At 41.9% G+C, this 26,086-nt stretch overlaps 1 protein-coding gene across 6 annotated transcripts in view; it reads left to right on the top strand.

Moving 5' to 3' along the window:
• Positions 1 to 24,332, top strand: part of CUNH10orf71 (chromosome unknown C10orf71 homolog) — a 29,673-nt gene extending 5,341 nt beyond the window's left edge. The window contains exons 1-4 of one of the 6 annotated variants that reach the window (XM_027672206.1): positions 4,171 to 4,450; positions 10,135 to 10,365; positions 15,072 to 15,175; positions 16,992 to 24,332. In XM_027672206.1, coding sequence (XP_027528007.1) covers positions 17,168 to 21,811 — 4,644 coding nt within the window. In that variant the 5' untranslated portion in view covers positions 4,171 to 4,450; positions 10,135 to 10,365; positions 15,072 to 15,175; positions 16,992 to 17,167 and the 3' untranslated portion in view covers positions 21,812 to 24,332. Of the gene's footprint in view, positions 1 to 4,159; positions 4,451 to 10,134; positions 10,366 to 10,487; positions 10,576 to 15,071; positions 15,243 to 16,991 lie in introns of those variants that run through there. The other 5 variants (XM_027672205.1, XM_027672208.1, XR_003532363.1 and 2 more) reach the window with 5 other exon arrangements.
• The last annotated feature ends 1,754 nt before the right edge of the window (positions 24,333 to 26,086 follow it).

Here is a 26,086-nt window from a genome sequence, read left to right as displayed (position 1 = left end):
GCTGTCAGTTTCTGCTGACAAGTCCTGATGAGAAGGGAAAGATTTCCAAGGTAAATCAGCTCCCAGATGGCAGAGGTGCCTAACATGTTTTTGGCTTAGATAGTTCAATCCCTTTGAAAAATGGGCCCAGGTAGAACATTGCTTTACAGGATTAATCACTTGTAGAATAATTTAGTCCTCTTCTGGTGTTTTGCATCTCCTGTAATAAGTTTCTTTTCTGCTACATCTGTCTTCCACTCTTTGCAGAGTGTTTAATAGTGAAGCAATTATACAAAAGCATATTTTTGGGGTTCTGCAGATGTGATCACAGTATGTGGGTAGCTGTGTTACTGGCAAAAGCATGACTGCTCCTGACTGAAGAGTCAGTTTGATTATGGAGGAAATAAGTAGGATGAGTTTGTGACTGACATCCTTGCCAAAACTGTCACTAAGGCTGTGTTTTTAGGGTCCTTCTAGTCTATATTCTGTTCTGGTGCAATGGCCAGGCACCTCCCAGAGCTTCAGGATGAGTGTTCAGAGCTGGAATCCAGACAAGTCATTTCTGAGTCAGCTGAGTCTGGGTGCTATTGATGGCACAGCAGCAGAGAGAGGAGATCAGGAGATTAGAAATTCTTTTAAAATTGATTTTAAGGTCTTATTCACAAATGGACAAAAAGTTGGTGGAACCAAGGTCTGCCAGTGATCATAATGCAATCAAAGCTGAAATGTAGCAAAGTTGGTTGGTTTCATAAGAAATCTGATTTCAGAGAAGAAACATAGCAATTCTTTTTAAAAATAATATCTTTTACTCTTTCTGAGGACAGGATGAAAATAATTTTGATATTGTATTATATTAAACACCATATTATAAAATTATTATGAAAGATTAAATTAAGGGAATATTTCTTTTTCTTGAATCATTCTGAAATTTATTCCAGAGCTTCCTTTTACAGAGACTTTTTACTTTGCTAGGCTTCATTCAAAGCTTCAGTAAGGACAAATAGAAAAAACTCTAAGGGTTTAAAAAACTTCTCTCCTTGTCAGAGCTCTAGGAGTCCCTGGAGCTGGGACCAACAAACTCCGGCTACTGACAAAGTTTGAATCCTAGGGAGTAGCCCTGGAGAGAGGCTGTGGATGAGTCCTGCCCTGGTCTCATTGCACAAATTCTGCACAAGGGGTGGATAAGCAGCCTTTCCAGTAAGGTGGAGAAATGGTCCCAAAGGAAGAGGCCGTAGAACTGCTAACAGTTCTCAGGTACTGGGAACCTTTCTTTCTTCACCTGCATCTCAGCTGGATTTGTCAGGACAGAAGTTGGTTCAAACCAGGATGTCTAAGGGGCTGGGCCCAGAAGAGGACACAGAGAGAGAGGAGAAATATGGCAGAGATCTACCTGTCATTTCCTCTAATACCAGGTGCAAAACAGCCTGTGTTGGCTAACAGGAGGTGCTGAGCAGAAAATGCAGCCTTGATCTTGTTTCCCTTTGTGAGAGAAAATGCCTATAAGCAATACTTCCTTGCTTCACTGCCTTTATTTGGCTGATATGACCCTGAGACTGCTCTGTCCAGCCAATGTTCTACACTCATCTGTCCAGTGCCCAGAGATCAAGTTATTCCACTCACTGTGATAATAATCAGCAAATCATTCAATCTGTAGCTGCCAGGTAAGAATTGAACCTGCATTCCTCAGCTGGACAAAAAGTGCTGTAAGCAAACAACTGAGAACTCAATATAGTCCTGTTGCTCTCATGAGTTTCTAAATAGACCCCTTGCTTGTTAGTGCCATGAGAATTATAAACATTTACTTTCTACAACCAAAACAGTTTGATGTTTGCATTTTCCTAATCCAGGGTGATGTTTTCATTTCTGTTTATAATCAGTTCCACTTTTTGCTTTCCATATACCAGCAACTTTTCACATGTGATTCGTGCATTGACCCCTCGGGGTCTGCATACTGCTACTCTGGGATTTGCAGCTAAGGTAACAAAGGAAAAAAAACTGTCTCTTTCAGTAGGGCAGAACTCCATTTATTTCCCTGGAGAAAGTGTTCAGGGATGGAAGGCAAGTCAGAAAAAGCTGAAAGCTACTCTTCTTGCATAAGGCTCACATGTCTGTATTCTCAGCATTGCCAAGCATACAAAGTTTAAAGTGTGTGTGTATGTGTGAAAGATACATTCATTATACATACATACATACATTTTCCATTGACATATTTGTGGAATTTGCATACTCTTTTCATATGGATTTAAAATTTCAGTCTAAATTGCTGTCTACAAAAGTTCAGTGTGATCTGTTGTTGCTCTACACTCACTGAACGGAAGCAGCAGGAATTTTTGCTTTGTAAACTTCCTGGGAGCCGGATAACAACATCTAAATTCCACTGGGTCATGTTTGCTGTGTGTTACTCAGTAATTTTCCCCAGAAGTGGTTTTATTTTAATGACAGGCCATCTGATCCCAGAGTCTCATCTGAGCACTGAATTTGCAAGTATATATCTTTATTATCACCATATTTGAGTAAACCTATCCCAAGATTTGAGTCCTTTCAAAGCTGCAGTCTGTGAAGCACATTCATCATGATGAATGGTGTTAACCCCAGCTGCTTTCATCTGAGAGGCCTGTTTTGGATTTACCAAACAATCAACCACCCTTCCTGCACTAGCAGTTACAATTTCCATAGGGGCCTTTCTAGTTGTGATTCAGTCTCTAAGCAGTTCACAAGTTCACGGGCTTATAGAAAGCAGGGCTATACCTGCCTCACTTCATAGACAGCAGGGATGGGTTTATTTTTAGCACAAGTATTCCAGAAATACATTCCACTCCTCTTTAGAAATGTGTGGGAGAGACAGGCATATATACAGACAGTTTTGCCTACATTAGTGGCAGTGGGTGCCTGAAAACTACTTTTCCACTGTCTGTTTTAATCCCAAACTTGTTTTTTTTCAGTATGCACCTGTTCTCTCCAACGTCTGAGTTCGTAGGTGCCGTGACTCATGATACACCAGACCTTTGTGAATAAGTACTCTTACAGGTGAAGGACATGGGAAACTGTTGGAACTGTGTAGTTCCAGGCCAGAACTTAGCAGAAGTGCCCTGATGTTTGGCAAGACCAGCATTCAGCTTGGACTGTGTTAGAAGAAACACTTGAGCACCAAAAGCTCAGATCAGGAGTTTAGGAGGATGGTCTTTGTAAAATCTTCCTGCTGGTAGCTAAAGTGAAAAATACACTTCTCTCAGGTGGGGAATTCAAAGCTGAAGATTGCTTTGGAGAAGGCAGGTCATTGTCCCTCCAAGGAGGGATAGACCTGGGCTGCTCTTGGATCTCAGGGACAATTAGTTCATCACAAGTGTCCTGCTGCTTGGAGATTCTCAGGCAGCAGATACTGTGTGGTTGTTGCCTTGTTCATGCTGTAGCAATGTAATTAGCAGCCCTTTTTAAAATGCAAATGACGCTGCGCTCATGTGGAGTCCTGCTCTGTCATGGAAGCAGGAATTGGGCTGTAATCACGGGAGATCCTGTTTCTTATTTTGCTGCAGGCTGTGGTTTAAGTGCAATGTGATGCTGAGCCTCAATAGAGTCCCATGACTTCAGTAAGGAGCTGTATGCACCAGTGTGGCCCACGGTGCAATCCATTGTTTAGATCTGCAGTACAAAAACTTAGCTTGTTGACTTCATGGCATATTTCCCCTATTATTCAACATCCTATTGCAGTGTGCCAAATGAAACCCAATGCCAGCATGTACCTCCCGGGAGGATGGCTGATCTTGTTTGCTTTGGAAGGACTGTGGAATGGGGTCCTTACTCCAAGAACACTGGCTACATTTGTCCAGCCTTGATGATGAAATGAGCTATTTATGAAAAAGCACCCATAGAATAGTAATGTGTTACTTGTGTGCAGAGTTACACAGTATTTTTAGTGGTGACCTTAATAAACACTTTGACTCACACCTGTAGACACAAAAATGCAGTGCTCTGAGGTTTGATTCATTGGCAGTAGTGAGCCAATGGCACAGCACTGCTTTCTGTATTAGTTATCTCTGAAGCATTACCAGTGGCGAATCTGAGTGTAAAAATAGCTGATGACTGTTTGTTTCATCTGTCTGTTACTTGACACCGCATGGTTATTCCAATACGTATGTTTGCCTCTTCCCCACCATGATCTCCGTTTGGTTTCCCCTTGCCTGATAACTATTTAAATACATTTTACTAACTTCGGATTCCTTGCTCATTTCACTTCACCTGGCTGGGCAGGTCTGCGAGGGCTCGAGGGTTAGCTCCTCCACTTTTGCTGATTTATTTATTTTTCAGTCATCATTTTTATTAAGATAACCATGTTCAGAAGAAGAGTCCGACACACATAAATAATGGGAAGTGCTAATAGTAAGCAGGCTGCTGTAAAACTTGCTGGGGCTTTGACTTAAGGGAAGAAAGTGCAGCCCTGCACTATCCCTATCAGGAAGCTGGAGCACAGAAGGTAAGAAGGAAGCATATGGATGTTTTTAAAACAAGGAAATTGTTAGGAATGGTGGTTTCTGAGCATGTGAATGTGTGTGCACTCAGGGATCAGTTGTGTGATTGATCAGGTAAGAGAAATCAAACAGCATTTAAATATCTTCTTCGGTGATTAGAGTTGGAAAGTCCTTTCATTTTGTCCAGCTTTTTTCTGCTCTGAGAAATGCAGAATTTTATCTGAAAGTTCATGTGTGGAAAATGACATACACAGAGATTTGTATGCAGTGATTACTGTCTATGATATATAATTATTTTATAAAGAGGCATGATCTTCTTAAAAGACCACTAAATTGCTATGAAGCTCCATTTAATTGTCTGGTGCATTGTTCTGTAAGTAACTTTAAGTAAATACATTGATTGTATTTTCCAGATGATTACTGTGTACAGATAAGCTACTTTTAAAAACTTCTGTGATTTGTATAGGGGTCTGAGGCATTTTTGTTTTCTTTTTTGGAATAAAGAGGAATAAAATAATTTAAATATTTTATAGAATGCAGTTAGTATACTACAGAATCTGAAAAAGTAAAATAATTCAAATACTTAGTCAGTGCTAAGAGGCCACTATAAATGACTGTGACTATGACTTGTATCCAATTTTAATCGCTGGAAAATTTCTTAAATGGCATAAGCTTTTCTGCCTCCAGTTGTTGCAGAATGTAATCTGCTATCCCAAGGAACTGGATTTTATTAGCCTAGCTACAGAACTGAGAAACAAAATAAGAACAGAAATAATTAAAATTGAGCTTTGGAAGACAAATTGCTTATGCTTTTTTAAATGGCCTGTGAACAGGCAATGTGATTAAATCTGAGTAAGGAAAAGTTTTGCAGCAGAAGACCAAAGCGATTGGTTCACACTGACTTCGTACAGTACCAGCTATCCGGCTCCTCACTGGTCCTCTGACATTGCTGGGACAGAGGCTGGGGAGAAGGAAAACTGAGAAGAGATAAGGACAAATAAGCTTTCTGGACAGGATCAAAGGCTATGGCTCTCTACTTCACTTCTTCGAGGACTGTCTGTGTGAAAAGCAAATGCCCTCAGTTAAATGCTTGAAGGATGAGGTCTGTGACAAATACTAACAAGTAAAAGATTCCCAGTACATTGGAGCCCCAAACCAACTACATTTCTCCATCCTTCCATGCTTGTCACTAGAAAGGTATTTATATACATATTATCAACTTAGTTACCAAAACAGTTGTGACAGGGCGTCTCTGGTGAACTCAAAACCACAGTTGGGTGGAGGTATGCAGGTGTAATTGCACCCCAGCACTGCAAACCAAAAGCACACAGAAATTTTGCTCTGTAGCCCCTTATTCCTCCTTGCTTCTCTGAAATGCTTGTCTTGCTTGTACTTGCATTACTAGAGCTGTGCAAAATGTCCACAAAAATGTATATCCCTCCAAGATCAGGGAAAAAGCCAACTAACCCTGTGAACCACGTTGGGAGAAAATACCACTCATCCGTATCAGTCTTTTCCGTTCTTTAGTCCAGCTGAGTTTACAGACAGGGAAAGTTGCTGGCAGAGGCAAAATCTGCAAATGGTTTTTAGCTGCAGGCTTCACTGTGCTGACTTGCCTGCAGCCAGGGTGCCAGGTCACACAGAGCTTTGTCTACTATAAGCAAGTGGGTGAGTTCATTGCTTTTAGAGGTAGTATGCATTGCTTGAGGTAGTGTCACATTTTGGGATCATGTGTCTGTGAGCCAGCTGACAGGTGTGGGGGGAAAACGACCAAAGTGGGAGCTGCATGTGTACACTGGTAGGGAAACTTTACCCTTGAGAAGAGGTTGATCCTCTTCAATCAAGCCTGCATATGTTTTTGGACGGGTCAGTGATTGCTTACACATATATATCTAAAGTTGTGTGTGTGTGTATATATATATGTATATATGTATGTATGTATGTATATTTGTGTGTACATGTCAAGCTTGCTGTTTTGTGACTGTCTTGGTGCTTGCCAGGTTTTTATGGCTCTCAAGTGTGTGTGGTGGGAGAGACTGCCACCAAGACCCCTGTCCTTTACCAGCCTCAGAGAAACTGAGGAGCATTGAAGCCGTAAGAGGACAACCCTTATGCAGAAGTAAGGTTTCCTCTCCCTTGGGTTTCCCTGCCAAATGATCCTCTTTGGACAGGAATAAAAAGCAGATATTTAATTACAGTCCTAGGTTTCTTTATCATCCATCTCCTGTGCTTGCAAATAACGATATACAAGAAGGCAGTAGCTAGTAATGATTAATCTAAATCATCTGGTAACAGTCAGACCAATCTTTTTATGAGCCAAGCAGGTCAAATAGGGATGCATCTTTATTTTCAGCCTCTCACATAGCTACATCCCATTAATTTCAAGGATGCTTTCCCTGTTACTTATACACCATGCCAAAGGCTGTTTTGGGGACTATCATAGGACTATGACAGTCAGGTACACAAAGGCTACCTAATTCATACTTTCCACTTGGAAAAGATAGATATGAAAATCTCTGCAATTTTTTGAAGAATCTCTAAAAGACATGTATGGGGTAAATATTTGACTACATCTTAACCTGCAAAGTCAGCAAAGAGTAGTGTCCAGCAGTTTGCAGCTTCTGCAGGTCCATAGTCTCAGATGTGCCTATATCATCTTTGCTTGGATCAGACATAAGCTCTCATATCTTAAGGCCAGCTTGGCCTGCCTGTCAGCTTCATTATAGACCCATGTACAATTTTGCATGCTTCTGATGGCTTTTGTTCTGTTGTTACTTAGTTCACATGTGTCCCTCTCCCCATCCTTTGCATGTTTCAAAGCACATGGCTCTGTCGTGCAGAAACTGGATGCTGGCACAGAAGAAAAAGCATACTCAGAGGGAACTGACCCCTGCAAGCTGCATCCAGGGTTTGTACTGAGGCAGTGGGGCAAGATTACTTATCATGATGTTGTTGTTCACTGAGACTCTTTGTTTTGACTGATCTGCTTTGAAGTAGTGACATTAGGACTTGGTCTGTTTCTCCAAAACTGAAAAATTATTCTTTACCCGTGCTTGTGAACTGAATGAAGCCATAGACGAGTAGCTAGAATTGCCACTTTGGTTATGTGGGAGAATTGAGGAGAAGGGCTGGGGAAGAAGTAGCTGATGATAGCACTGGCCTGATGGTGATGCTATTGTCTGCCTGCAGACTTCTTCAGATGGTCTGGGTGGTCTGGAAAAGCACTGTGATGACAGCATCATTGAAGTTGCTGAGGGGGGGAATGACTCAGCCAAAGTCATCAGTGTGTCTTTGGGAAAAAGTGTGGATTCTGATTAAAACTCTTGATGTTTTCCTTTCAGTCTTTTGCATATATCCTTTACAGAATCATTGCAAGAAACATCATCGCATGTGCATTAACTGTGAAAGAATGAGGAATTGCCCTGGGGACATACTATTTAATCATAACAATTAATCAATCTCTGAATAGGAAGAGGGAGTCTGCATTACCCAGGGCAAAATCAAAACAACTCCTGTGCACAGTGAAGAGGAACCTGGAAGGAGCTTCCATCTTGCTCAGGGTGAGATTTTTCTCCTGGCTTTGCTCCACAAAAAGAGGAAAGTAGTATGGCCTCCAGAGATACCTGGGGGCAAGGGTGAGTGGGCTCTCCCTCTCAGAGTCCTCCCATGGGTGTGTAGCTGTCCCATGGCCATCTTCCATACAGCAGGCAAAAGGCAAGCCACAGTTTTTGTCCTTCAACTGCAATGGCTCTGCTATAATCACAAATGGGAAGCACTTTGTCATCAGAGGAGAAATGTTATGTGAAAGGATGGCTATGTGCTTGAGTCATATGCTCTGGCATGTATGTGTGTATTACCCGCCCTGCCACACTCCCAAGAACAGAGTTCTTTGGACTGCATTTGAAAGCTATAGTAAGATCTAAGCAAGAAATAGCTCTGTTCCTGCAGCCTGAGCCAGAAAATTTTGAAAACCAAAGCCTCCACCTTCTCCCTTACTTCTGGTACACATACCTATTTGTCTTTGGTAACATAAGACAGGTATTTTAGGATATTGCCTGTCCCTAAATCCTGTGGAATTCAGTGGGTGAGAAATCTACTTGGAACAATTATGAACCTAGCACGTACAAGTGGCTTGAATTTTTTTCTTTATAGAAAACAGATCTACGAAATCTTTGTCCAAACCTTGACAGTACCCAGAAGTTATAAAGGAAAGGAGCAAGACTACCAGTAAAAGAATAATACTTGTTTTCTGCAAGCCTGTTATTTCCTGAGACTGTATCCTGTATGAGTGGGTGTGGGTCAGACTCTCCTTGTCAAGAAGCTTAAATGTAAGCTTGAGTGTAAACTTGACAGTGCAGATGGTATCATTGTGTTGGGGCGGACGAGGAGAGGGCAGTGTAAGTTGGGGATGGTTTCAGATTCCCAAGTCTGGAAAGAAAAGTGAGGCATGGCTGGTTGCTAGCTGCAAATTTCCTTGGGTAGGTCACAGAGGAGAATGCACCTGCTTCCCTCTTGTGTCTTACATACTTGCTGCTATCATTACAATTTTCCCATGACAGGGGCTGAGACTTTGTGGCGTGCTCCTGATTACAAGGCACCCAAATCATTACATTTGTTTTCTTGTCCATGTATTTTATTTCCCTTCCCCCTTTGTCATCTCCCATCTTGAGCCATTGCAATTCTGTGGTACTCTACAACTTTCCCTCTCCTATGGGAAAATCTCTCTCCCATTCAGGAAGTGAAAACTCAGATTTCGTCATCTTTCTTGAGACTGAATGGAAGGAGATGAATACTTGTCTCATCAGCCAAAATCCTACCAGTGCTCAGTGAGGGGGCTGTACCATTGCAATGTCAGTTGTTACCATGAACTAGCAAGGAAAGTTTGAGTTTTAATGATCTCAGCAAGATATAGGTATCAAGCATCTGAGGCAAAGCAGATATCTTTGCAGTCAGTCACCTGCAAATCTGGATGGATTTCACTGTACAATATAATGTCAAGCTACAGCACTATACTCACTTGAAGGTGGAGGTTTTTGCAGAGACTAAACTACCATCACTTATGAAAGGCAGTGGGAAGGAATATTTTTGCCTTAACTGACAAAAGGTAAGCTCTTCTTGTGTGATTCAGAAAACATAGATTTGGTTCCCTGCCCTGCTACAGATGCCTTGTTTGGTCTTGAGCAAATCAGTCAGTTGAAGCTGGGCCTTAGCTGCTGATCTGTAAATGAGACAGAAATCCTCCTTGCAGTAGGAGAGTTTGTAAGGATAAATAGCCACGAGGTGTTCATGTACCATATTGCTGGGGAGCTGTATAAATATCTTGGTGTATAGTGACTGACCTAGTTACAGACAGTGGCCTTTTCCAGGCAGACATTTAATGCCAAGAAGAGCACTGTTTGGGTTCAGTTGCTTAAATGTCACTTGTCTGTGCTGACTTTGGGTCATGAGAGGAGCACCGTCCCTTTGCCTTGTGTTTCTCATGGACTTGTGCTGTTTGTCAAGTGCTGCACCTGCCCTTTGCCTGTGTTAGTCATGTGCTCTGTGCCTTTGGCTTCCCCTGTCACGTCTGCATGTTACTGGCTCTTCAAAGGCAGTGAATAGGGCTCATGTGATGGAAGGGGTGAACAGGAGTTGCAAGAAAGCCTCAGTCCAGGTACAACTCTTTCTGAGAGACATCTCCTTCTTCCAGACTTAACAGGCCTGTTGGCAGGATGGGGCATTTGGAGGACATTGGGAAAGGCAGTCCGGAGACCGGCTGGAAATAACTGTTGGGTCTTTGCCATTGAACCAGAAAGGGAAAGGTAGAGACACTTGCCATGATTCTCCATAGCTGTCGCAAGCAATCTCTGTTCCTTCCATTTTTCTTCACATGAGGTCTTCATCTCCCAGTGCTTGAAGCTTTGTGGTCTGAGCTGAAGAGGTAAGCGTTTCAGCTGGGGCTGGAAGACATTCACATCCTGTGGGGAAAGGACACAGAGCAGGACACATAGCACATGGTCATTAGCTAGGTACACTCCCTCCTTGCATTCATACTTCCACCAGGTTGCACTGATCTTCCTTGAACTGATGAGTCCCTGGTTCCGACTCCCATGGCAACAGATACTGTAGCTTCAGTAGGGCTCACTGGAAGAGAAAGACTTCAGTTCTTTCCTTCAGAAAAAAAAAGTGGTTTGATTAAACAAATAAAATCACAATCATATTCATTTTAATGACATTTCCCCTAGAGAGATAATTGGAAATTTATGGGGTTTATAATTTGAAATATTTACTTAGGGAAATTTCAAAACAAGATCACACTGTTGCATTATCATCAGAGTATTGTTTGACATAGAAAATAAAATGAAAAGTTTCGATTAATGTTAAGTAGCATACACTCTCTCTGAATCAAGGACCGTAATAACATAGTATTTTAACTATTATAGTATATTTACATGTTATTTCTCATGGCCTGTAGTGTAAAAATAGTGAAATAATCTAAAATGAAAATATTTCTTTTAATTTTAAATGAAATTTTGAAATTTATAATTTAATTTCTCTTCAGAATCATTATTCTATGTGAAATTTCAGAAACTATCTAAATGAGAACAATGTCCCCTAACACATACACAAACATATTTCCAAAGGATGATATTGTCCACAGGATGGCAATACAGATTGGCAGCCAGCTCTGTTCATCCAGTCTGGGACTATAGCATGTCTGGGACCATACCATGTTTGGGGCCACACCACTGTTAGGTCTAGGTATTCCAGTAAATATTGCAGAAAAGAGCAAAATTACTTTATCTCAAATGCACTGCTATTGTCAGCGATGAGCGATACAGGTTAGAAAATCAGAATTATCTAGAGGACACGATTTGGTGGCCCAGCAACGTGGTGTTGGTTCCAAATCCTTTTCCTTTGCATGTTGGTCTGAGTACCTCATGGGGGTGAGGTTTGGCTCTTCACAGCAGTTGAATTTCCCTTTCCCGTGGTTACAGTTACATATGCAGCTTCTGGACAGTGCACCAGTGTTGGCTTAGGAAGTAGATGTATTCAGAGTCACCAATTCTGTTCTGTTATTCTGCTGACGTCAGTAAAAATAATCTAGATTTATACCAGTGTAACTGAGAACAGAAGCTGGCCCAAAGTCAAGAACAGTCTCTCCTCTTCTCTGGCCCAGAACAAGCTGTTCGAGACATAATTGCCAGGCCAAATCCTCAAGAGGCATGAACCCAGTCTACTATACTGGTTTGGTAAAGACAAGTGGTTCCTTTGCCTTGCTTTCCAGTGCAATGCTCAAAGATCTGATACTGGAATAGCTGAGGTCAATAGCAGGAGAATTCACTTTGGTTTCCCCTTATGACTGCAAAGCATAGATGAAAGTGATCTTGTTGGATGAGGGAAACAGAGGCTTGTGCTAATAGCTTTAATTTTATGGCCCAGGTAATCCAGAAGTTGCCTTTCCTGATAGTTCAGGGAAATGTGGCTTGAGACCACTGACTCTCTTGGCAGGCAGCTCCCCTCCTCGGTGAGGGTGTTGTGATCCTCCCTCGGGTCCATATGCCCCGAGGGCTGCTCAGAGAGGTCATGTGCCTGGAGCAGCCCAGGCATCAGGACAGATCAGAGAGAGCATTTTTCTCCAGTACAGCCCAATATGACCAGCCCACACACCCTGGCAGTCCAAGCAGCCCCGCACAAGGGATGTTCAGGTATTCTACACCAGATCACAAGGGTTTTTTGTTAGTTCTCTTGGACATCCTTCTGGCTCCTTGTTTCTGGTAGGGACTCACACCCTGACACCTGACACTTAACTCCCTGACACCTTCTTGTCTGTTTTCCTTCTTGTCTGCACAATGAAGACATCAGTGCTGTGATCATTGATCAACAGCAGCATACTCCATAGTCATTCATGTGCTGATCACTGCAGCCATGGAGGATTTTTTGGCAATATGCAAGACAGCTCACTGAGCCAGCCCCACTCAGGCTAGGGAGGAGCTGGCATCGACTGGGAGCATTGTCTCAACCTGCTGACGAGGCCTGTTTCCATCCAGCCCTCTCCTCTGATTATGAACTCCTGTGTGTGCCATGAACAAATGTGCACCTATGCAAAAAAATCACCAATTCATTAGGGATTCTCCTATTTCCCATGGTAAGAAGCACTAACTATTGATTGTCATGAGGAGCCCCTGGAAACCCAAAGCAGCAGCATGGGTGGAAGTAGAGCACACTGCTGAATAAACCTCAGCCAGCAGTCACCATAGGGCTCTAAGTTTTGGGCTGGAGGTGTAGATGGATGCTATATAGAGAGCACCACATAAAAAAAATCAGCTCACAAAGATTAAAAAGAATCTTTCCTCCCTTTCCCTTCTCTTCCCATTCTCGTGGATAGTGCAGTGCTACTGACTTTAAACTGCTATGCAACTCCCAAGGGTGCTGCCAAAATGCCACTGTAATGTCTCATGGCACAACACTTCAGCCAAATACCACCCCAAGGGGGTGGGGGAACCAACTGGCCCTTTATATATTGCAGCAGCAGTGATGTCATACACTCCAGCCAAGTTTGCTGGTTTGCCCAGCTCCTGTCTAGTGAAAAAAAAGGTTGACATTCAGTCTGTGCCAGGCCAGGAATAGTCTGTAATTTAACCTCCTCATCACAACTTGCTATGTACTTGAGAGAGACTCTGAAAAAAGCCTCCCATTTAAAAGAGAGGAGAGGTTGGTTTCTGATTATGCTACTTGAAATCTGTGTGTTCATGCGAGCTTTTTCAGTAGCTCATATCAGATGATGCCTATTGTTAACCCCTCACACATTCCTCAGCATTTCCAAGCAGTTCCAAATGCCCAGCATTGCTTTCCTCTGTCTTTAAAATAGACTAAATTCAGACATCCTTAAATGTCTGAACTAGATGAATCCTGACCTGAGCTCAAACACTGCACCTGGCGTCCTGGCTGCCATGTTTGTCCAGAAAGGTAAAGAAATGGGGCTTTACCAGGTTATTAAACCAGGCATGAACAGCTTCTTTGCCTAGTTCAGAAGTTGCTGTCATACCTATACAAGGGATAGCTAGATCAGTACAATGCTGCTGTTTCCATCCAGTCCCAGTAATGATCTACACCTTGAAAACTTGATGCAGATACAGCTTTTCCAGCTTGAAACATTACACTGCCCAAGTACAAGTATTACGTCCAGGCAAGACAAGGATCATCACAAGGGTTTCAGAGTCAATGACAGCCACTATTCTTTTCTTGATCAGTGGCGCCGAGTTGTTTTTGTAACAGTGACTCCATCTAGGAAAACAATTTCCATCTAGGAAAATGTTTATAGTTACTCTACTCACTTTTCAGCAAAAGTTCTCAGTTTACAAGGGACAGTATGTTTCTCCGGACCTCTATCCAGGAGATCTGAAAGGGAAGCTTCCTCCTAGTTCAGGCACCACCTAAATGCCAATAAACATTGTGCTGCTGTAATTTAGTCAGCTGCTCGTTGATGAGTGAGCCAGAACATAATCACCATCTCCCACAACTGTGTTGGTTTTGCACAGTTAAGAGTACCACAGAAGCAGTAAAATTGAAATTTAACCTCTGAGCAAAGAACTGAGTACACATCTCTGAAGTGAGGATGCCCTTTTACGTCTGTCTGCAGCCAGATGTAGCATTTTTTTTGTGTTTTTTTCCTTTAGTTTTATTTTTTTTTTACCCAGACTTCTTAAGCAGACCACAGAAAGCTCTGATTGGTCCAAGCTTATCCCTAAACACACTGATAACTGTCATTCCTCAGGTAAGGTCCAGCAGACCATCACACTGGGTGGGCCCTTGTTGCCACTTTTGCCAGTAGGTTTTTAATATCGTGAGCTGACTCAAAAGTTTCCTTAGAGAAGACTGTGCTATTTGCATTGTCTCAGGACCAGGCAGGAAATCGATATATTCTTGCAAAGATTAAGCAAAGTAGCCAGAACCTTGGGGGTTTCCACGGCAAAAGAACAGCAGCAATGTATGTTCACCATAGCCGAGCTTTCCTTTAGCATCTCCTGACTCCGATTCACGCATGGAAGCAAAAAGGTGTTTTGTTTACTGCCCCTTATGATCCCAACTGTCCACCTTTCCTCTCCTTTACCACGGGGACTGTGAAAACCATGGACTTTCAAACATCAGCTACATTAGTTCCCAGTCCACCAGATTGACGTCTGTATTTATTGACAGTAGAAAGTCATATACAGGTGGAGTGGAGGCACATATTTTCCTCTGAGTCCCTCTGAAAGGGTAGCACAGCAGGGATGTAGGCAGCAGCAAGGAAGAAATCTTCTGGCACAACCCTTCTTTTTAGCCAGGAGTTGTCACCCAGCCTTTGCAATGGGCAGCATGCCAGGAAACCACTGCTCACTCAACTGTTAGTCTCTGCTGGGGCTACCAGAGTGTGCTGGAGACTGTGACAGTTGTTTGCTAGGAACCTGACTGCACTCCACAAGCTCTCAAACCCTCCAGGTACTTGGCTGTTGTTGCTCTGGGATGGATAGCTGCCTGTCTTCTTGTAAGAAATCCTGTAAATCACTCCTAAAATGGTTGCAAAATGTGAACGAACAAATTAATGAACAAATACAAGACAATCTTCAGATCATTCAAACAAATGTCTTTGTTTTCAAATTGTAGAGTTCACTTAAGATCAAAAAAATGCTGAAGCTCAGAAACATCCTGGGACACTACTTCTATTGAATTTACATCACTGGACTATTTCTACCTCCTCACTAAAGATGGTTAGAAAAGAAGCCAAATACAAGTATGAGAGTGAGTTCTAAAGAGAAGAAGCAAATTACATGGTGAGTATGTACCTGTATTTCCCATTTGTATAATAGTTAAGAACCAAAACCGGAAGCAGGATGGTCTTTAATTTGTCTTCTCTTTAATTTTGCTGCATTATACACAAAAATGGGGGGGGCGGTAAAACTCACTTTTGAAAAATCTTTGTACAGAGTAAGATAGAGAAGCTCTGTTAAGCTTATTTTATTTCTGGTGTAAATCTATTGTAGTTATGCATAAGTCATTGGAATTGCATGGCTGGAAAAACAGGATCTAGATTCACTATGACACTTGGAGTCTAAAAATAGGTTGGCTGCGATTTTTTTAAATAGAAATGGAAGGTGAGGAGTGTTTTCATTTGAAAAAACAACTGAGCCTGAGTAATTCAGCTGATAAGCTGATTAAGCTCAGCTCTGACTTTTCATATTTTGACCAGCACCGATAGGAAAAAACAGACCCTTTCCAAGAGATTCACTGGGATGGGCAAAGGTAGAATCATGGATTTGGACAGCTGGAGAGGCTGAAGTCTAGATCTGAATTTCATTGCTCAGTTCTACAGAGGATCCAAGCTTGAGGTGGAAATATCTTCCACTTGCATAGAAGCTGCTACAGATGTGAACTATGTTGTTTCAGCCCATCACAGGTTTGTAATGCCATTGTTTGAGGAAATGGAGATACAGATCAGACTTTCCTTAAAGAAGGAGTTTTAGACAGCTCTTGAGTATGCTTTTAAACTGAGTCTCCTAGTAGTTTACTCAATACCCTGCTCAAGTCCTTGAACATGAGAATAAGCATCTGAAGAGTTTACAGAGAAAAATTGTAAGGAGTTTTAATGTATAGATTTCAAGTACATCTGAAGGGTCTATTTTTCTTTTCTTGTTCCATCCAAAGATTCCCCCATCCTGTATTCAGACTGACCTGGAGATAGACAAAAACCCGAGGCTGTGGGGCCTGACTGTTCCTCATAATCAGGGACTAATGGAAGGCTGTGATATTTTATAGTTGTGTTGAATGGATTGCCTTTAGCTCTCAGCCGTTATGGAACTGAAACCAAATATTCCCTGTGCTACTTCAGTGGGTCTGCTAGAGTCCCCTAGACACTCCTGCCTTCTGCTGGCTAAGCTGATGTTAGCAGCCACTTCAGCTTCAACACACCAACCCAATCCAACCGTATTCTGCTATGGGTGGTTAAGGATTGTACCCGAGCAATATTTGCCTGGAACATGCACGGTAAACCCTCTTTACCTGTGGGGCCATTTGGCTTTCTCAAACAAGGGTTGTGTTCACAGCAATTGTCATGACAAAGCTGTGACAATTGAGTTTTGTCAGCTTTTCTTTAATTTTGAACATAGTGTGCAATGATGTACTCAGTGACATATTTTTTAAGTGATTTTTGTTACTAATTCTTCCTGGCCAAAAATGGCTAACCTTCTTTGCTAAATGCATGTGCAGCACTTGAAATTGTTTATGGTTGGAGATATGGAAAGAGAAATATTTGAAATTTGTCTCTCATGTCCTTGTTTAAGAGCAGAAGTAAAAACTATGAGTGAAACCATTTTTTAATGACTCTTTCCAGAAATTAAATTATCTACCATGAGCTATTTGAATTGACCAAAATAACAATGATTTTTAATATTGTTTATTGTGTTGCTAGCATCTTGTTTAGAATACATGTAGGAGCAAATTAGTCAATGACTGATATATCTAGAAAATGTTCTCTGTCTGGTAGTGTTAATATAGAAAAATGATAATTTATTATTTTTGGCTTTGCAGAGAAGAAAATTTCCTTCAGCTATTCTGTAAGATGAGTCAATGTGCAGCCCCACTGTCCAGAGGAATGGCTTTGTGCTTGTGAATTGCAAACAGCTGGAGCTGCCTCACACAGCCACCTGCCTGTTCAACATCTGAAGTTGATCCTCTGGATAATTCATTTATGACTCTCATGAACAATGCAAGGAAATAAGAAACACACAGAAGGACATAGTGATTCCTCAAGTATTGGGAGTCTCCTGGATGACGCAGACAGAGAGGTGAGCACCCTCACAGATCGGGCCTTCAAAAGTTTGTGTGTAGCAGAACTCGAAGACTCTTACAATGAACCAGAACTTGCCATTTCACCAGACTTTGCCCTCCAGTTGTCTGCTAAAATTCACTCAGGGACATTAAATCATGACATCAGGAAAAGCAATGTCTGTGACAAGCTAACAGCAAGAAACAATGAACATACAATATGGGCTTCAACATTCCAACAGTCACCAAAGTGTGCTCCAGAGGAGAAAAGGATTGCTAAAAATAACACCTTTGCCATGGAAAGGAAAACACTGAATTTGCCAGTCCCTGGTCGAACAAACAATAAGCATGTTTCAAAAGTGTCCTCATTGATTAAGACATTTGATAAGACTGCAGACCAAGGGTCAGGAAGTTCTCTGACAGCAAATAAGCAGCACATTAAGAATAGCTTTCAAAAACATAAAATAAATCATGGAAATGATATTGCTTGCTGGGATGATACAGACATTTTAAGCATCCACCAGGAACTTTCTGAATTTTCTGAAGCTAGTCCAGGTAGTCACTGTCTCAGTGGCAAACATGAGCCACAGGAAAGACCTAATAAAGTGGACATAGGTTATGGTGCCTCTGATGGTTATTATCCTGTGCTGATTGAGATGTCAAAAGTAGCCAAGTCAAATTTTTCCCGTTCTTCTAAAAAGGCTTTAAAAAACAGAAACATGAAAGTTAATGAGCCAGCAAAAAAAGGTAATTTTCTTCACAGTGAGAATAGTGCTTTTGAATCATGGAATGTTCATCATAAAAAATTGACTGAAAAGGAGGAATTTGTTGATATAAAAATGAAAAAGGAAGGTCTTTCATACCTGGAAGAAGCACCATTTATTAAAGGATCCCACACAAGTGAACATAAATTTTCACCTGTCACGACCACTGTTGCTAAGAAGCAAGAGAAAGATTTTCAGATGAAGCCGATTCCACCAGAAACTGCTTTCCCTCTCCCAGCTATATATGTACCTCAGGGTCCCCTCCCTTCAGAAAACAAATTTCCTGCTGCTTTTCCTCCCACACCTCCCCCTAGGAACCATGCACACCAGGGTCCCCCTCGGCCACCCCCGGCCACACAGGCACTTCCTCTTCCACCCCCAACCCAGGAGGGCCACCCTCCAACACCCCCTACCTCTGACACCCCTCCCGTGCCACCACCCCCAGTGCCAGCTCGACTTTCCCCCACTGCCATGTCCCAAGCCTCTGTCTCACCCCAGTCTGTGTCCTATAGGATGGTTTCACCCTCACTCACGTTCCAGGCACCCAGCCCACCTCCACCAAGACCCCAGCCCATCTTAACTGAAGAGGAATCCCCCAGCCCCCAACTGGGCAATACCTGTCCACCCTGGAGAAGACAGAGGGTTGCAGAAGGGGCAGCACAGAGGAGACAGGCTGAAAAGGAGAAGTTCACAGACAGACACAAGACATGCTCTTTGTCTGAAAAGCCTACTGGTGCCAAACCTGGTGTGGATGTGACTCCTCTAGCTAAACAGGTAAACTCCCCTAGATCAATCAGTCCCTCTTTCAACATCACCGAACTCCTGACACCTGTCATACCAGCAAAACAGGAGGTAGACACTGCTGAAAATGAGCTGATCCCACTGACACTTCCTCCCACTGAGAGCACATCATCAAGAGACCATGAGGAGAGCAGCTTGGGTGATTATAGGTCTTGGGATAGTTACAAATTGACAGCATCAAGTCTGTTATTCAACTTGAAGGATGTGCGTAAACGTGTTAAAAGCATCTATACCCCTTCTCCCCTGTTAAGGGCCTTGGAGGAGAAAAATAAAGCTAGGGAAAATACACAGGAGAGTACAAAAATGAATGCCTCACTCTTGGCTTTGCATGAAAAAAGTAAGAAAAATATTACAGAGAAAGATGAATTGAGTGATATAGCTTCCGTACTGTCTAGCAGTGCTCAGGAAAAGGACGATACAACTGACCCAACTGGACACTTTGCAGACAATTACCTGACTTTGAGATCACCCCAGACAAAAACAGACCTTTCCTTTTACCAAACTGGAGACAGCTTGCAACAAGATGATTCAAAACATGAAGAACTGGTTAAAAGCACAAGGGATAATGAAAACTTCTCCTCATTCAGACATGAATCACATGAACCTGATTTAGGAAAACATCTGCAGTATCCAGCACAGAGACCGTTCAGTAGAAACAATGTGGACAAAACACCTGGGCAGCCCATGCAAAATCACAGTGCCCAGCGTGAGGAAAATGAGAGACAAGCTGCTATTCAGAATGAAAATTTTGCCTTCAAAACACTCCTAAGCCAAGTCTCACCAGTAGAAGATGTACCTTACAGTGACACCCAAACCAACATTGTGGTATCTGGCCATGAAGCACAACGCAAAAGAAGCACTAGTTCTTCAGAGCAATCTTATGTCTCCACAGTAGAGCAGCCACTTCAGGAGGAGCCATTTCTACAAGTGCCTGGGATGCAGACAGCATGCCTTCAAGAAAGCCAGAGGACTGAGAGTGAAATGGATGCAGATAGTAAGAAAAGACACACGGAGAGAGGGAAAGAGGTTGGTGAAGATGAACTGCAATATTGTGCTTGTGTCAGTCCTGATATTAATGCAGCAGAGAAGAGGGAGGGGAAGGTTACTGGGAATGAACAGAGGAGCTTAATGAAAGAGAAAGTAGGGAGAGAGAAAAGGGAAGAGGCCAACAGCACAAATTCTGTGTCCGACGGTATAAGGGACATGTCAATCCCCAGGTGTGAGGAACCACAAACACCATCATCTTCAAGCTCAACCAAACCCAGCCTGTTTATGATTAAAGATAATACATTCAGATCACCTCAAGTAATAAGGGCTGTCAAGCTGCCCCTATTCAGGTCCTTTTCTCTGGATGATACAGTTAGCAGCAGTTATAAGGAAATGGAACGTAGGTTTATGCCCCCAGCAGTTTACAACAAGCAGCACCGAAACTTGTTGCATGCCCAGGAGATAGGCTGGTTGGCGTCAAGACACAGACGTCAGCAGGATGTGAAGGATGGAGCAACTGACAGAGAGAAAGAAGCCAGTGAGCTTGAATCTACTTCAGCAACACTGGATCCCCATCTTCTGGAAGGTACAGAGACCTTTTCATTAGGGAAACTGATGGAAGAAGATAGAAAGACTTTTGTTTTGTTAACTAAAGGTGGGAAAAGGAATGAGGAAAGTATCTGCAGAAATAAGGAGAAGCCTCAGACTTCAAAGGCAAGACACAGCTTAACACAGCCAATTATAGGTCTGGAAAATGACCAAGCACAAAACAACCCCAGCTATCCTGCAGAAATTAAAGCGAACTACTTTAAGAATCATCATTTATCTAACCGCAAAGGTGGCTCTTGTGCAAAAAAAATAATCACTAGGGAGACAATTTCCCCTGTAACTGGCTCCATATCAGAGGACCACACATGTTCTTCTGTATCCCATGGCACTTTAGAGGACATCCTACATACAGAAGGTGCACCAGTTTTGTTAGACAATCTTACATGCTCTGCTGTTCCAAGTCCCAGGTCAGGCAGCACAATGCCCTCTCTTGCTGCCAGTTCATTGTCAGATAAACCAACTATTTCTGGCCTTAGAGAGACAGAAGATGGTATAAACCCTGCCTTGCTGAACATGGCACTAAAGAGGCAAGCTTATATGCCTGCAGAAGAGATACCTGATTCAGCACAGAAGAACCTGCTTTCTGATGTTGCAGGGGAAGTTGTGAGGCTGGATCCCGAGGGATTTGGTGAGAGACCAACAGGCAAGCCACCCACTGTACCACCAAAAACAGAAAAGGCTCTGCGTCGGGCTAAAAAGCTGGCAAACAGGAGAAAGAAAATGCAAGAGCAGCAGAAAAACCATCAGACTGAGCATACAGATGCTGTAGGGAGAAATCCTTCTCATTCTGGACAGACAATAGCATCTGCTTCACCCTTGGGATATTCTCCCCTCCATCCTCACCTTCACTCAAGTTTTACTCCCACAGAAACTAGTACTGGAAGACCTAGTGTTGCACCAGCAGTAAGCCCTTCACCCTCTTCAACCCAGCGTAAACTCCTCCAAGACCCTGACTCTGGTCAATACTATGTGGTTGATTTACCAGCTGAAGTTAATTTAAAGACATTTTATGACCCAGAAACTGGCAAATATGTTCAAGTCTCAATCCCTTCCTTGGAACAGAATTTATACCAGTCCACCTCTTCAGAAATTAAGAATTCTCCCTATGCCTCCTACCCTAGAGTGTTGCCTTTACCAGCTTCATCAGTAGCAGTGCTGAAGTCACCTTCTCAGCTCTCTAAACCTACCCGGTCAATATCTGCTGTACCAGAACCAGCTGAACTACCTGAAGACGTCCAGCAGGATTACAGATACACTGAATCTGTGGACACTCAGCCCTATATTGAACCAGCCTCTTACTCCTACAGTCAAGATGCTGGAGAAATTCAGGTTCACTTAGGAAAGGGCATGAGCCCAACCCCAAATACTGGCATAGTGACCCTCACTGATTTAGATGATTTTGCTGCTGAAGGAGTATCTTGAAAACTGAAATAACTGGCCAGCTAGTGTTTTTAAGAACTGTTTGGACAGACACATGCACACAAAAGCACATGCAGATTTGATGTTTGTACACTTTGTCTGAATCTCATTGTGGTGTGGGTGGGAAGGAAAGTGAAAGCTGACCATGTTGAAAGATGCAAGGTGATGAGCACTCTGAAGAAGAGTGAAATTTAGGAAGCACCAAATTATCAGTGAGATGAAGGGGCAATGCCAGCTAGACAAATGCATATGACAGTATGAAGCCACTGCTTGCTGCTGCTTCTGTTTTGCCATTAAGGAGGCTGGGATAGCCAAAGCAAGTGTCTTTTTACCTGGATATGTTGCATGACACATGAGACAAAACTGTGAGACCATCCTATCCATCCTATGAGACCTAGGACAGATGCTGCATCTAATGGACTTTCCTCACTCACTGCCTTTGAACTATATTGACAGGTAGAAAGTATGTGGCTACAAATATGCCATATTTGCAAGATTCATTTTTTGCACACATCGATTGCCCCAATGTTATTGACAAGAAGATTGTATACTGGATGCACAATATAACAGCCATATCAAAAAACCCCAAATTTTAAACAACCAGAATACAGTTGCAGCTGCTCTAGACTTCTCATATACTTTTGCAGTGTCCACTAACATGCTGCTGAATTCTTTATATTTCTGATAATATCCAAATAGGTTCCCCCAGAGTCAGAGTTTATTTATAATGCTACGTAAAACTTCAAGTTATCTTGATACTTGGCCTGAAATATTTTGGTGAGTAGCAAGGTTGAATGAAATCCCATAACAGTATTTAATTGTTTGTTAGGACAAGAAGTTCTTTGCTTATTGTAATTGAAATGTGTTTTCAGGCTCCCACTGAAACATGGCGCTAACTTTTAAAACCTGAAAAATGTACCTAATTTTGATCTTGTGAATTCTGTGATTTAAAACAAACAAAAGATGCAAAACATCCAAAGTATTAGTTTCTAGAAAAATGTTTCTTGGAATTATCAGTTTTCTTTAAAAGATCTGTATCAAAATGTCACTCATCCTTGTGTAAGCTCTTTTCTATCATCGTAGATAATGAGGGAACCTAGGTGAAAAGATGAAAAAATTGAATGTAATGTGCCTGCTTATAAATATCTGCATTTGGAGTATTGGTTTAGGTATTTTCTGTCTCATTTTCATACTGTTTTCCCCAGTTAAAACTGAAGTGCAGAAGCTTTAAGGAAGAATTAAGCCAATGACTTTCAGCCTGATTCACATCTTAGGCTGTTTTTACAGGATTGCTTCCAGTGAAGCAGCTCTTGACTTCCTGAAAAGAAAGGGAAGAATCAGACCTTTTGACAATAAATACAATGTGGAGATGGGACACAGGCACTGCTCCACTCTCAGTGCTAATATTTATGGCAGAGGTTTTCAGTAAATTTCCCAGATTGAGGCTGCTCTCAGAACACAGAGCAACACTTGGTGCTTTGACTCCTTCCTTAACCTGAATTCAGTTCTCAGCCTTCCTCCATCCCTGACAAGAGCCATGTATTCACAACCTGCCCTGATCCCACCAGACACTTCCTTTCATCAGTGTCATTTGCTAAAACATTTCCCTTAGAGGTGCTAGACGAATACTAAGGGCATTGCTTCATTGATTTCAATGGGGTTTGAATTTAGCCTTTAATGATTTTCTGAGGTTCATTTCACCTGTTTACATTTTGTGATTTGGGAGGTTTGGTTGCAGCAGGGGTGTGGGGTGGAAATGGAGAAGCTTGTACTGGTATGGTTTGGGTTTTGAGCATATTCAGCCAAATGCCCATATTTGAATAAACATTTATTGTTCAGTCTCCACCCTTGGAAGTTTTCAACACCTGACTGGATAAAGCCCTGAACAACCTGAGCTGACCTCCAAACTGACCCTGCTTGAGCAGGAGGTTCATGCAGAGACCTCCTGAGATCTTTTGCAGCCTGAATTAATCTATGATCCTGTTCTGCAAACATTAAAATTTTTAAATCAACTTTGACTTGGAACTCAGAAAATACAGTCTCCCCTGGGAAAGGGATCTTTTTAAAAGAAATTTAAAAAAGTGAAAATCAATATTGTTTCAGGAACAAAGATTAATTTTCAAGTTGTTAAATTAAGGGAAACGGCTCTTATTATAAAAATTTTTCTTTTTTTTTGTCACAAATATTTTGCTAAACTGATGGTGCTATTCATGTTGCACTTCTTTGTCACTCTATAGAGCATAACATCTATCCAGGATAGAGCAGAATCTAATCCATGTTAAAATATAGACAAATAGATCTATTAGGTTTCCATGGTACATTTAGACAAAACCTGTGTAATCTGAAAGCTTAGCAGAGTGTACAAGCAATTTTTTTTTGTGTGATATTACAAATTTAAATGCCCTTAACAGGCGCAAGTCAAGAAGCAGGCTCTCAGAGGACAGGATAAACACTTGCTTTCCAAAGGAAGACTATGGATACAAAGTATCTGTGCACAGATAAAAAATAAATGGTAATATGATAACAAAAATGTATGACTGTATCAAAAAAATCCCTTTTACTTTGTTAACTGTCATTTGTTTTGTAGATATGCACACTTCTGCACCCTTTTATGAAGGGTCTTCTTAAACTCTTATTGTGGAGAATGGGATGCTCCATTATACTACTTCTAGGTATGTGAGGAAAGCAGGGTGTACTTTTCGCTCTGCTGTGAAAGTAAACTGAAACATGGGCACCTGAAAAGGAGTCCTAACTTGAATAACACATACATTTCAAGCAGGACTTCTTCATTTTGGTCTATCCTTTCTGCTAGCTTCAGGGAGCTGCTTTCACAGTGGACTGTGTCTCTGAACTTGTCCCAGAGGGAGTTTCAACATAGAGAATTTGTAGATAAACTTTTGTAGCAAGGTGGGGGGTCTTCTCCAAGGTAATAACTGACAAGACCTGAGGAAATGACCTCAAGTTGCTCCATGGGAGGTTTAGATTAGCTACTAGGAAAAATTTCTTCATTGAAAGGGTGTTCAGTCATTGGAATAAGCTGCCCGGGGAAGTGGTGGAATCACCATCCTCAGAAGTGTTCATAAGGTGTGGTGAACACTTGGTGCTAGGTTAACTGCTGGACTCAATTATTTTAGAGGTCTTTTACAACCTTAATGATTCTATGAAATGAAACAAACAGAACAGATGAGAAAGTGGTTCTTTTCATGTATCCAGAGCTTTCCCTAGAGCACTTTTTGCCACAGAGATTGAATGATATTATAAACACAAAATGTTTATGTGTTAAAAGGAAGACAAATTACACCTTTGAAATAACAAATATTTTTCTTTCCTTGCCCTTTTCTGTTTGTTGGGGGGGATATTTTCCATTGCTGCTGTGGGAAACAAGGCTGGAAGAGGTCAACACCAGGCAAAATGACAGCTGTGAATTGACCCCTTTCTTTGGGGTGCTATGGGAAATGTGCAATAATAGTCATGAAAGCAGTTGTAGGAAAGCACTGTTTCATGACAGTGACATTAAATCATAGGTTAAAGAGATGTCGAGGCAAACTAAGCTAAATTCTGCCTCAGCAGACAGGGATTAGGACTAAAGAACACAGCAGGTTTTTTACATGTGTGGAAGCTCGGTAGGCTGAAGGTAGCAGAGGCCATTGTTTTCACTGTTTCCTTCTCCTGCATGTGGCCTTTTTGCATGTTGCATTTCTTGGTGCCCTGAGGCTTGTTTACAGTGGTGATTCTTCCTTGGCAGATGTGGCTGAGGTCAAACCTGACTTACACCTAGTCTTTGGTTCTAGGGCCAGAACTTCCTCCTTTTGGACCTCCTCCTCCTGGGGCAACTGCAATGCCTCCAGTCAAGCTGTCACATGGCAGACTTGGACTGCAATCCCACAGCCATGGCTTTGTCCCAAGGGCTTGAATTTCCTCGTGCAAAATGCTGGATTTGTTTTAGAGAATTCGGTTTAATTAAAATGGCCTACGGGCATGGATTTTTGTCAACTCCTCCTTGGGTTTTCAGTGCCTTCCTAAGTAATTTGTTCAAGAAGATGTGTGTCATTGGCACGTTCCATCAATGCAACTGTATTTGAAAATAGGTAATTATTTATTAATTAATAAACAATAAATGGGACTTGTTTTGCAAAACTCTAATGCCTTTTAGCCAGCTTTTTCATTGTAATTATATGTCTTTGTAATTTTGTCTCCAGTTATGCTGGCAGAAAAAGTTAACAAGAGGGAATTGTGTGTGTGCATGTGTGTGGCATACAGTTCAAAGATGTAGGAGAT

This window comes from Neopelma chrysocephalum, unplaced genomic scaffold (assembly GCF_003984885.1).
Source record: "Neopelma chrysocephalum unplaced genomic scaffold, ASM398488v2 Primary Assembly neopelma1_97390, whole genome shotgun sequence".
Lineage (NCBI taxonomy): Eukaryota > Metazoa > Chordata > Aves > Passeriformes > Pipridae > Neopelma > Neopelma chrysocephalum.
Note: the sequence above shows the minus strand (reverse complement) of the source record. Positions and strands in the feature narration are given on the sequence as shown.